At 37.7% G+C, this 12,598-nt stretch overlaps 1 protein-coding gene across 4 annotated transcripts in view; it reads left to right on the top strand.

Moving 5' to 3' along the window:
- Positions 1-12,598, top strand: part of SPTLC2 (serine palmitoyltransferase long chain base subunit 2) — a 110,178-nt gene that overhangs the window by 44,986 nt on the left and 52,594 nt on the right. For all 4 annotated transcript variants that reach the window (XM_038545419.1, XM_038545421.1, XM_038545418.1 and 1 more), the window contains 4 exons: positions 1,771-1,864; positions 5,484-5,589; positions 6,335-6,554; positions 9,332-9,458. In XM_038545419.1, coding sequence (XP_038401347.1) covers positions 1,771-1,864; positions 5,484-5,589; positions 6,335-6,554; positions 9,332-9,458 — 547 coding nt within the window. The remainder of the gene's footprint in view (positions 1-1,770; positions 1,865-5,483; positions 5,590-6,334; positions 6,555-9,331; positions 9,459-12,598) is intronic.

Here is a 12,598-nt window from a genome sequence, read left to right as displayed (position 1 = left end):
ACTTGCAGAAGAGAAATTCGGTATCTCATCATTTTCTTCCCTAGTGTCTCTTATTTTTAAAAAAATTTTCACACTTTTTTTCAAAGATTAATTTAAAGCTACAGAAGAGTTGTAAAAGAATACAGGGTTCCTGTGTACCCTTCACTCAGCTTCCTTTTATATAAGTATCTTTTATACCAGTGAAATTTACCAAACCCAAGAGATTAACCTTGATACAATGCTAATTACTAAAGTACAGAACTCATTTCAACTTTACCAGATTTTCTGTAGAATATCTGCATGATATCTCCTTACTCTCCAGTGTGTGACAATTCCTGTCTTTCCTTGTCTTTCATTACCATGACTCTTCTGAAGAGTTATTGCTTCTCCCATATTCATTTACAGTGGTCTAGATTTGTGAATATTTTATTATTTGAATCCAACATGATTGCTCAAAATATTATTTTTGTTCCAGTTTTGGCCGTTAGGAGATCTCTCAGGAGGGCTCCTGTGCCATTTGAATATGTGCTTGTGCTTTTTATTTCCCCCCTCTAAGGAGCACTTTTCTTACTTTGTAGCATAAGAGGCTCTGGGCTTTTTAAATTTTTAAGTTTCTTCCAAACCTATTTTAGCCTTGGGGTCCATGAATTCACCATTGAGCCCTGGTTCCTTTTACTGGAGGATGGTATTTAGAAATCAAGGTCTGTTGTGTTTATGGCTAGTTGGGTGTCACTACTTCTTGTCCCTCAGTGCATAGAACTAGAAAAATAGATGCACGTGTATTGACTGATGCATACGCATGTCTGTGTGCATGTATACACATTACATATAAATTATCCCCCCCCAAAAAAAAACCCCATCAGCCCATATTGGTAAATCTGCAACTCTACTTTTCCTTTTTAAATGTATGTGTTTATAACTAGGTAGCTTTTTATCCTTATAATAACTTGCACACAGTAAAAATTGCAGACATCTGCTATACAAGTTTCTTAAGTATCCCTCTAAGAATATTCTGTTATAAATCGGTGTGTGTGTATATGTCTTCTCTCTTGTTCTCCTGGGAACATGCTGATACTTTCTGCACCTCACTCTTAAAGTCATAATTGGATATTTTGAGGCCACTGTTGACAGAAAAACCTGTTTCTGAGCTCAGATCTTACAGGTTGAAGAGTAAGAATGTGAGAAGGAATAAAGTCCCTAAGAACTTCAGCCTTTTCTTGTTGCCTTAGTAGAAACTCATGTTTACAAGTTAAAGTAGAGCTTATGGAGAGATTTTGAAGGCAAAACTGAGGCCTACACTTCAGTCAGTGAGGAAGACATTGGTAAGTGGAACCCTCATTGAACTCAGGCTATGATTAGGAGTGAGAGGAAGGATGCACTGTCTCCACAGGCTTTACTCCCTCAGCTCCCTTGTCCCCCACTTTTCCCCACAAATAATAAAGGACATCATACTAAAACTCATATGGCATGCCATCAGACCAGTGAAATTGAAACCCTATGAAGACTATCTCATATAGCAGATTTTTAGATGTAAATAAAAGCCTGTTGCTGTAGATCTGAATATTTAAGTCAGTCACAGAACTGAAGAAATTAAAAGGTGAGAGTTTTATATTGACTTCTAAGTTAATTTTGCAAAGCAAAAATGTGCATTCTTTTCTTCTTCTTGAAATTGATAATTTTGTTGTTGTGTAAGCTTTCCTTAATAAGATAGCATTATTTTAGCATTTTGTAATTTGTGTAACTAAACCTTTCCACCTAACTTCTTATTTTCCTATGCTTGTGATTTTGCAGGGTTGCCTGATTCTGAGTGATGAACTGAACCATGCATCGCTGGTTCTAGGAGCCAGACTCTCAGGAGCAACCATTCGAATCTTCAAACACAACAGTGAGTTTGATTTGGAATTCATTACAGCCTTAATGTTTAATATTTTTTGGATTAATGGCAGTAGTTAATTAGTTACATTAATAAAGCTATAAATAAAGCATGTACAACATTTAAAATGTCCTTCTGGTCCAATCTTTTAAAAATTATTCTCTCCTAAAAAAAAATTATTCTCTTCCTCATTAGAAATAGAGGCTGAAGGAAGCCTTTTGGCACAAAATACAACACTCTCCTTTTATTTAGCTTTCAACTTTTTCATCTTCCTTGTTTACAAGCTATTTATTCAATATGTATTTACTAGATGCCTGTGGTGTAATTTGCCATAACACCAGGGCTATTGGGATGAATAAAGCAGGGTCTCATCTTAAGGATCTCTGACTGGCTAATGAAAAGACTATAGACAAACCAGTACTGCAACACTACTGATACGGAACAGGTACTAGAATACACATATGAACAGATGCTGCAAAGGCACAGAGGAAGGTGGCACTGCCAGAACTTTCTTCCTAAGTAGAAGTATCTTGTGTATTATTAAAATATTTACAATAAAAAGAGTAACTTTTGTAGTTAAAATACTCACATATAGGGAGGAAAGACTACAAAACTGCACATCTAATGTCATTTTTTGCCACAATGTGTACATGTACAGACAAAAGTCTGGAAGAATAAACACCCAAATGTTAGATCTGTGCTCTGGATCGAAGTTTACGGATGATAATAACTCTCTTCCTTCTGTCTTTGTCTTGTCTAAAATGTTTTATAATGAGAATGATAGTATTTTGTTTTATAAAGTACATGGCATTATTAATCACAGTTGTGTAACCTATTTCCTTACAACGCATTGTGAACTTTGACAGTACATGTGACTCTCCTCCCCTAATGCCAGGGTGGCAGGCAGCATCTGCAGTTGCCCTTCCCAATCCATCCCTCAGTTTGGACAATAGGGTTGTTTCTAAATGTTTCTACTAGAAACAGTACTACCTACACTCACATTTTTGCTCAGTGGTCTGATTCATGCCTTAGGATAAATTCCTAGCAGGCTTAGGATGCCTGGTTAAAAGGTTATAAAAAGTGTTATACTTTTTCAAATTGCCTCCAAGTATGGTACAAATTTTTACTCAACAACATGATGGTGACCACTCACAGGCCAACATAGGGCATTAGGAATCATTTAAAATACTTTCTAATCTAATAAGTCAGTAACAGGTTAATTTCTGTTTCTTTGATTATTAGGTGTTAAGCAACTTCTTTTTTTTTTTTTTTTTTTTAAGATTTTATTTATTTATTCATGAGAGACAATGAGAGAGAGGCAGAGACACAGGCAGAGGGAGAAGCAGGCTCCATGCAAGGAGCCCGATGTGGGACTCGATCCTGGATCCCGGGATCACACCCTGAGCCAAAGGCAGACACTCAACCGCTGAGCTACCCAGGTGTCCCAAGCAACTTCTTTATACAGTTAATCATATTTGTATTTCTTTTTTTTTTTTTTTTTTTTTCATGTTTGTATTTCTTTGTGAATTGGCCATTTTCAAATTGTTTGTTTTTCACTGAGTATAAGAGCCCTTTATATTATTCTTTCTTGTATGTTGCAATATTTTTTTTTTAATTTTTTTTTTAAAGATTTATTTATTTATTCATTCAGAGAGAGAGGCAGAGACACAGGCAGAGGGAGAAGCAGGCCCCAGGCAGGAAGCCCGATGCGGGACTCGATCCCGGGTCTCCAGGATCACACCCCAGGCCGCAGGCAGCACCAAACCACTGCGCCACTGGGGCTGCCCTGTTGCAATATTTTATTTTATTTTATTTTATTTTATTTTTTTTAAAGGTATTATTTATTTATTTATGATAGTCACAGAGAGAGAGAGAGGCAGAGACACAGGCAGAGGGAGAAGCAGGCTCCATGCACCAGGAGCCCGACGTGGGATTCGATCCCGGGTCTCCAGGATCACGCCCTGGGCCAAAGGCAGGCGCCAAACCGCTGCGCCACCCAGGGATCCCCTGTTGCAATATTTTAAATTTCATTTTTAACTTTTTTAGTGTCTTGCTTTAGGCTTATTAAAATGTTGAATTTGGCACATTTATTGTCTTATGAATTTTAGATTTGCATAATGCCTTTCCCCTTCTAAGATCATAAAGTTATTCTCTTGTATTTTCTTTTTATGATTTTGTGGTATATTTTTTATTTAAATCTTTAATTTCCTTGGGATGTAGGGAGCATAATATGAGAGAGATAATTGAATTTTTTTTTCTTAAGTATGTGATACGGTCAGGCATTCCACTATAGGTACTTCCTTTCATCTAAAATTTTTGAGTCAATATCTTTCTCTTCCTTTCTGTATGTAAACAGAGGAAACTAAAACAATGAGTGCATTTTTATTTGTCTCCTGGTGATCGCCACACATTGGTCTCTGCAGCAGAAGTAGCAGCTTCACAACAGACATACATACTTCTGTGTTGGCAGATTGGGTTAGGTAGCAGATTGTTTTGTTATGAATAACTGAAGATATAAACAGTGGGTTAAGTAGCAGATTGTTTTGTTATTGAATAACTGAAGATATAAACAGTCACAACCTTTGCCATCTTATTTGTGGTATGTGTTTTTATTACCTTACTTCTCTTTCCTAACCAAAATCCTTTCATGGAAAGAGCAAAATCGTGTATCTTTGTAACCCCCTCCTTCAGTCCTGAGCAATAAAGAATACAAAATCACATTTTATGATAGGATGCCTCCCACCCCTGTTAAATGTTCCCCAGACTTAATATTGCATAGATTCTGGGGGGAAGTTTCTTAAGGCTATTATTTCAGGGCAGGTATTTTAAGTATAAAGTCTGTTGTAGTGGTAACAGTGGTCTTCAAAGCATTTGTCTTTAACAGGCAAATTATGATCCTCATTAATGGTAGTACCAGCCAAGTTGCTTTTGGGCCTGTTAACCATCGTTAAGGACCAAAAGAGCCACGAGAGCTTGATTATGTACAGGCAGCTGATCAAGTCAAACATGGAACAGTTTGAACTGATTGCCAAGCTTTCTTATCACATAGTCTGATGTATGCCCAAACTGGTGTACCTTGAGCTACTAAGATAAAGCTATTTAACAGGTGTTTATTGAGTGTATCCTAGATGAAAGGGAACGATGCATGCACTTTAAATTTTCCCCCATATTTGCTTTTTAGGAGGTGTATATATTTGTTGTAGTTTATTTGTACTCTCTTTCTCAGCCTTCTTTATGCATGTATTTCTGAATGACTCACTAGGATTAAAGATACAGTTGATTCTATTTAAAAAAAAAAACAAAACGCTAACTGAAAGGCCATGGTATTTAACATGAAACATCAGTCATTTCACAAGGATGCTAATGAATGGAATCACCTGTGCCACAGTCATTTAGTGGAGTTTCTGTGGTTTTGAACATTCATTACATTTTAGAGGAGATTGTCATTCAATTCAAGTTAGCAGTAGCTCACCCATTTTGCCTTATCTTTTTCTGCTCAGTTCTGATTATGTTAATATCTTTTACTATCTGAGAGACACTCCCTGAATAAGAAATGTATATTTGCATTTCTGAAATAAAGGTCAGAAAGAGGAAGGTACTTTGTGCTGAAATTCTTTTTTGTGTGGTACAGATATGCAAAGCCTAGAGAAGCTGTTGAAAGATGCCATTGTTTATGGTCAGCCTCGGACACGAAGGCCCTGGAAGAAAATTCTAATCCTTGTGGAAGGAATCTATAGGTAATCCTGCTTTCTTATTCTTATCTTTCTGATGTGGCTTCGTGAAGTTTTAGAATTTTTAAGCAGAAGAGAACAGTAATCTGGACCCCTCTGGAAACTAAGGAGACAGTGTTTATGACTTGTTAAAATACCTAAAAGCAGAGTTAGCACTAGTTAGGATAGAAGTCTTTTTATCTGGCTTTTCTTTTTCTTTCCATTGTGCTAATGGTCTTCAAATACCCTTTGTTTTTGCATCCCCTATTTTTCTACTGTTTGTAGAGGGAATGTATATATAGGGGCAAAAAGAATATGTTTCCTAATGTGTCAAAACAAATTATACATAATTTCATTTAAAGAAAGATTTTATTCTGATTTATTTGGGTTCTTGCACTTACTCTCTTACCTCCTGTCTTTATTCTTTTATTTTATTCTGTTTTTTAAAGTATATATGCAGTGTAATGCAAAATCTAATGTAGCCTGTAACTGCAAGTGTTAGAAGAATCTGCTATGACCTTTATCCATCTGTGGTGAAGTAAGATTAAGTCTGTTCTGGTACTTATTTGAAAAGATCCCATTTCCTTTCCCCTAGACATCTATCTAGCCACAACATCATCTGACTTTGTCAGTTTAAAATCACAGGCAGAGTTGTCAAGCCATTTTTAAAAAGCAATAAACTGAAAAAAATTAATAGTAACAGTAAGGTGGCCAACTCCTAATTTTGAGAGTTGAAAAGTCTCAGTGTATTTGTTTTTTTCTGTTTTGCCAGCATGGAGGGATCTATTGTTCGCCTTCCTGAAGTGATTGCTCTTAAGAAGAAATACAAGGCATACTTGTATCTAGATGAAGCTCACAGCATTGGGGCTCTGGGCCCTTCAGGTCGAGGTGTGGTAGATTACTTTGGCCTAGATCCTGAGGATGTGGACGTTATGATGGGAACATTCACAAAGAGCTTTGGTGCTTCTGGAGGATACATTGGAGGCAAGAAGGTAAAGGGGCCATGCAAATTGAGCAGTTTAGGGTAGAGGTTCTGGCTACCCGATTTGGTAACTCACGTGTAGCAGATACGTGTCCTGAACTGGGATGTGGAGATCCTTAATTTGTTTGTGGCTTAGGCTCACAGCACCAGCAGGCTTCATACTTCAGCTGCTCAGTGAGTGACTGATGAACGAAAGGCTGGTTCTGTTCATTGTTTGTTGTTTTCTTATTTGAGCTTCGTTCTCAACTACATGCTGGTCTGAGATACAGAACACCCTCTTGTATGAAAGGATGCACAGTGGTGCTGCCTGTTTGCCACAGTCTTCTACTGGCTTTGAGTTGTGCCCACAATTTCAAAAGTAGTGAGTTTATAATGAGAGCCAGTGGGAATAGAGGACCAGTTTCCCTGCCCATGGCCTCAAATGCATCTTGGGTGAGCGTAAAGACAGGAAGAAAAATTACTTTGCCTGCTCTGGTTTATTATAAGGCATTGTATTTTTGAATTTAAAAATTATGTAATGAACTATAAGGCATTTGAGAATCAATGTGGTGGAAATGGTTGAACCATAAGAAGGAGACCTAGGTTTGAATATTTCCCTAACTTTGTAAGCCCTACAGCAAAGCATTTAACCTTCCCATTTCCTTATCAGTAAAACAGAGATAAATATGCCTGGCTTAAAAGATTGTAGTAAGGGTTGAAAAAATAGTGTATGTCTGTGCTACAGCCTGGATGAACTAGAAAGCATTATGTTAAAGAAGTCAGTCATAAAAGGTCACGTTGTATTATTTCTTTTGTGTTATATTCATAACAGACAAATCAGGATAAGGATGTAGGTTAGTGGTTGCCAAGGGCTTGAGGGCGTGGGGGGAGTGGAAGGTGACTGCCAATAGATATGAGGTTCCTTTCTGAGATAATGAAATGTTCTAAAATTAGCCTGGGGCTCCTGGCTGGCTCAGTCGGTAGAGCATACGACTCTTGATCCTAGGGTCATGAGTTCAAGTACCATCTATAGACAAGAAAATTCAACAGGGTCTGGAGCCTACTTAAAAATAATTAATTAATTTTAAAAATGAGTGATGAAAATCACACAGCTCTGTGAATATACTAAAAGCCACTGAACTGTATGCTTTGGAAAAGTGAATTACATTTCAATAAAACTTATTGTAAAAAAAACCTCTCCATAATACTAAGAAAAGCACATTGTCAAGTATTTGTATGCAGCGTGTATTAGGAGCTTATAAACATCTTTAATTCCTTTTTATTTTTTTTTTTTATTTTATTTTTTTTTTTTTAAATTTTTATTTATTTATGATAGTCACAGAGAGAGAGAGAGGCAGAGACACAGGCAGAGGGAGAAGCAGGCTCCATGCACCGGGAGCCCGACGTGGGATTCGATCCCGGGTCTCCAGGATCGCGCCCTGGGCCAAAGGCAGGCGCCAAACCGCTGCGCCACCCAGGGATCCCTAATTCCTTTTTAAAACTTGACTTGTTTGAATGGAATCACTGAAGGCTTTAAGCCTGGACTTTCTCTTAATAATTGATTGCCTTTTAGAGAAAACTCATTAGTGGTTTTAGTCAAGTTTGATAGATTTTTACCTCAAATTTTTGTTAATGGGACCAGGCTCACTTTGGAGAGTTGATTGCTTTTTGGTAAGATTTATTACAAAACCAAAGGACTTAACAGAATACTCTGGGAAATTATTTAGGTATGGTATATCTTTGGCTTTATGGCCTTTGTACAGTTTTTAGTATTTTTGAAGTGATACACTGTTGTATAGTCATATTTTGTGTTTCCTTGTTGGGTCCTGGTACATAACCTACTTTGCACATTTTATTTGAAGATTTAGTGAAGTTAAAAGGAAAGAATAGGGATATACAATTGATTGTTTTGAACTCCTTGTAACTGACGGAGTTTTTTTATTCAGTGGATGACTTGTTCTCATGAAAGACCCAATGAATTTCTTCTATTTAATTTCTGCCATATTTATAACATTTTATGAATATCTGTGAATCTCTGTGTATCTGGAGGATATATTTTTTTAAAAAAAGGCAATCCAAACACTTTAATTCAGCATTGTAGATCTGTTTATTTTTTATTTTATTTTATTTTTTTATTCATGGAGACACACAGAGAGAGAGAGAGAGAGTCAGAGGCAGAGACACAGGCAGAGGGAGAAGCAGGCTCCATGCAGGGAGCCTGATGTGGGACTCGATCCTGGGTCTCCAGGATCACGCCCTGGGCTGCAGGTGGCGCTAAATCGCTGCACAACTAGGGCTGCCCTGTAGATCTGTTTATAACATTAAGTGATAGGCTCTCCAAATTTAGAGGTCTTCTTTTTTTTTTTCTTTTAAAGATTTTATTTATTCATGAGAGACACACAGAGAGAGGGGCAGAGACATAGGCAGAGGGAGAAGCAGGCTCCATGCGGGGAGCCCGATGTGTGGGACTCGATCCCGGGACTTCAGGACCATGCCCTGAGCTAAAGGCAGGCGCTAAATTGCTGAGCCACCCAGGCATCGCTAGAGGTCTTCTTTAAGACTAGTTTTTCTTTCTTTCATGTCATGGCATGTTTAATAACCAGATGAAGCTTGAGGATGTTGCCCTGTGTTGGACCTAGTTGTTGCTGATAGTATACTTTGAGCATGGTGACCTTGCATCTCAGATTAATGTCCCTGTTCCAATGCTGTTGAAGGGAGGAAGAGGCTGCTTTCATCTGGAAGGAAGGCAGTGAAACTGCAGAGAGTTCAAGTTTTACCTCTAATGACTTGCTTCTCTGAACTTCCCAGGAGCTGATAGACTATCTGCGAACACATTCTCATAGCGCAGTATATGCCACGTCACTGTCCACACCTGTTGTGGAACAGATTGTCACCTCGATGAAGTGTATCATGGGGCAGGATGGCACCACCCTTGGTAAGTCTTTGTTTTCTTGGAAAATTTCCAATGCTCAGTAAATACTTAGCCAAATGAACTCTTTTTCTTGAACTAGTTTCCTAAAATGAGGAGCCTACTGCTGGGCAGGGCTGGCAGGTGGTGAGGCCTTGGTTGCTAAGGACAGCTTTTCAGTGTATTCGGTACACAAAAGCTGTGAGAACTAGCCTGGCTTGCTTCCTGTTGAATTTTCTTGTTTACAGATGGTGATGCTTTAATCTTATTATCCTACCTGTCTTCATAAGTCTTAGGTGATAAGCTAAGGGTCTTTCTTAAATTGCACAATTTTATATGAAGATGTAACTTACTGTGTGTTGAGATGTTTCATTCCCATTGTATTTAAAAGCCACTCTTTGCATATATTAGTGTCCTTGACTTAGTGCCTTTTAAAAGAGTTTCTAGTTTAACAATAGGTAATAAAAGTCATCCTGAATTTGTTTATTCTGTCTTTGGTGAAATAATTAGTGTAAACTTGACACACTGAAATGAACATATACTTGGTTTCTATTTTACTTTTCTTCTGCATCACTAGAGGGCAGTGTTGATTGCAGAAAAGTTAGAACAATTGGGAATTTTGTTTTTTCACTTCTAGAAATATTTCCATTGTGAATATGAGACATACATTAATTTTACTTGTTGCTTTTTAAGTGCTTCTAAAATGAATTTTATATTATCTGCCTTGAGCTCTCCACTCTTCATTTATATATTTTTGTGGTAAGATTGATTTGATTTGCATTGAAAAACAGGAAGGAAGTAGTATATTTGATTTTGATTGATGTAAGCCAGTTTTCTTAAATCAGAATTTTACCTTAATATTTTTTTTTCTAATGTGCAGTATATTCATTATTATCTGTAGTGAGAGATTTTTGGATTTTCAAAGTGTTGATCATTTTCAGTTTCATGAATTGATTCCGTAGGGAAGAAAATATTTCATTCATGTTGTGAACACACAGCATGGAGCCTTGAGAGTAACCCCCTGTTTACAGTAACTACATTATCTTCTCTCTTTCCCTTATGGTGTTATTAGAAATAGTGTGTTTTGATTTGAGATATATATTTATATAGCTAGCAATTATCTAGTTATTTCATCGAGGTGCATCAACCCTATTGATTCAGCATACGTAGGTGACTAAAATGAATAGCTAACAGCTATCAGAGTTAGTTTTGGATGATTTCTTTGCCCTGTTGTAGAGCATGAATCTGTGTGATGTGTGACCTCTGCATAAATGACTTATCTGTACTAAGGAATGAAATCTAGGCTCTGCTGTGATGATAAAATGAAATGTGGTAATTAGTTACAGGCTCTAGGTTAGCACTCATTTTCCAGTTTATTTATTGCCTCTCTGACCACCCCCTAAGCTTAGTGATGTGAGACAACAGCCATCTTATTATGCTCACAGATTCTGTAGGTCAGGAATTCGGTCAGGGCACAGCAGGGATGGCTTGTCTTTGCTCTGTAGTATCCGGGGCTTGAGGTTGAAGACCCAAGCTGCTGGGGAAGACTCAGATGGCTGGGGGCTGGGATCATCTGGAGGCTTCTTCCATCCCAGGTCACTTGGGCCTAAGTGACTTGAACAGTGGGGCTCAGCTGAGGCTCTTGACCAGAGCACTTTCACATGTCCTCCCTGTGAGGAATGGGCTCCTCATAGAACAGCGACTGGTGATCCGGAGGGAATCCTTCAGAGCAAGTGTTCCCAAAAAACCTGCTGTAACCCCATGACCTTTTCCAATTTGTTGTTAACAAGCAGGGCGCTAAGGCCAGTCCAGATTGCAGGGCATGGGAAATCAGACTCCACTTCAAATGGGAATGGGTCCAAGAATTTGTGGCCATTTTTACAACTTGCTACTACCAGCTTTTATGTATTTTAAAAATTGCTCTCTGAAACTTTTAATTAGTATGGGCAAACTTCTTTTGGCTACACTGCTTCTATGCCAAAATAGAGGATAATAAAAGGTAACGATAAGTACCATCTTTCTTAAATCCGGCTACCTGATCTTAATTAAATTTGACCTGATTTCTTTCAGATTTGAGCGTGTAAGGTAATGCTTATTTTTATGGCGTAATTGAATGCATCTTTTTATTGCCTGTGTAGTAGAAAGAAAGTGTAAATTAAGCAGCAGCCCTTTGACTATGCCTTAAGGTGACCTTTACAAAGAGGTATCTGCAATTACTTGAGTGTGAGTTTATAGTAGAAGCAGCCTGCCCTCACTGAAACTTAATCTTTAACATTCAAGACATTAAATTTCATTCATTCCACAAATATCAAGTATCTCCCTCTATTAGACTCTGTGAATCTGAATCCACAGGAAATGGGTAGACAAGCAGATCATTTGAGAGGAGTATATATTTTGGGGAGTATTGGAGATGTAGAGGATAGTGGCTTGCTGTATTAATCCCAGAGAGTACTATAACATAGAAAAATCAAAATTAGTCATTTTACCAAATATTTGCCTGCTCTGTGCTAGGCACTTGTGATTCATCAAGAATGAAACACCCCAAAGTTTTTGCATAATGGGGTTTCTAGTGAAACAAGTTAATTAAACAGTGTGCTAGAAAATGAGAAGTACTTCAGGAAAAAGGGAAGTAGAGAAGGTGGGTGATCAGAGGTTCTGGGGACCCACTTTACAATTTTAAATAAGGCGGTCATTGAGAGGTAAGATTTTAGCAAGAATTTGAAGAAGGTGAAGATTTGGCCCTGAAAATCCAGGGTTTATAAAAGGCCTAGAGATGGAGGCCACTCTGTGTTCAGGAACAGCAAAACCACTGTGATCTGTGGGCTGCTTAATGTTAGGAGGCCTCTGGCATGAGTCAGACAGGTTAAAAATGTTATTGGTCCTTCAGATTTTATGAAAAAATACAGAAAAAATGTACCTGTGATCCCATATTTTAATATTAATATCTCACCCCATTTATCTCACTCTTTAAAAAGAAAAAGATAGCTAAAACTCGCTTTTGTTTCCCTTCTTGATTCTTTTTCTCTCACTCCTTCCCCAGAGATACCACTATTCTGAAATTGTCTTTCTGTACGTTAATGCTTTTACTATTTTTACCATGTCTATATATTATCAGTATGCCCCAGTGTTTGAAGGCTATTTGCTTATGATGACTTGCAGAAATGTTT

Source organism: Canis lupus, chromosome 8 (assembly GCF_011100685.1).
Source record: "Canis lupus familiaris isolate Mischka breed German Shepherd chromosome 8, alternate assembly UU_Cfam_GSD_1.0, whole genome shotgun sequence".
Classification (NCBI taxonomy): domain Eukaryota; kingdom Metazoa; phylum Chordata; class Mammalia; order Carnivora; family Canidae; genus Canis; species Canis lupus.
This window is presented reverse-complemented; position numbering and strand designations above follow the sequence as displayed.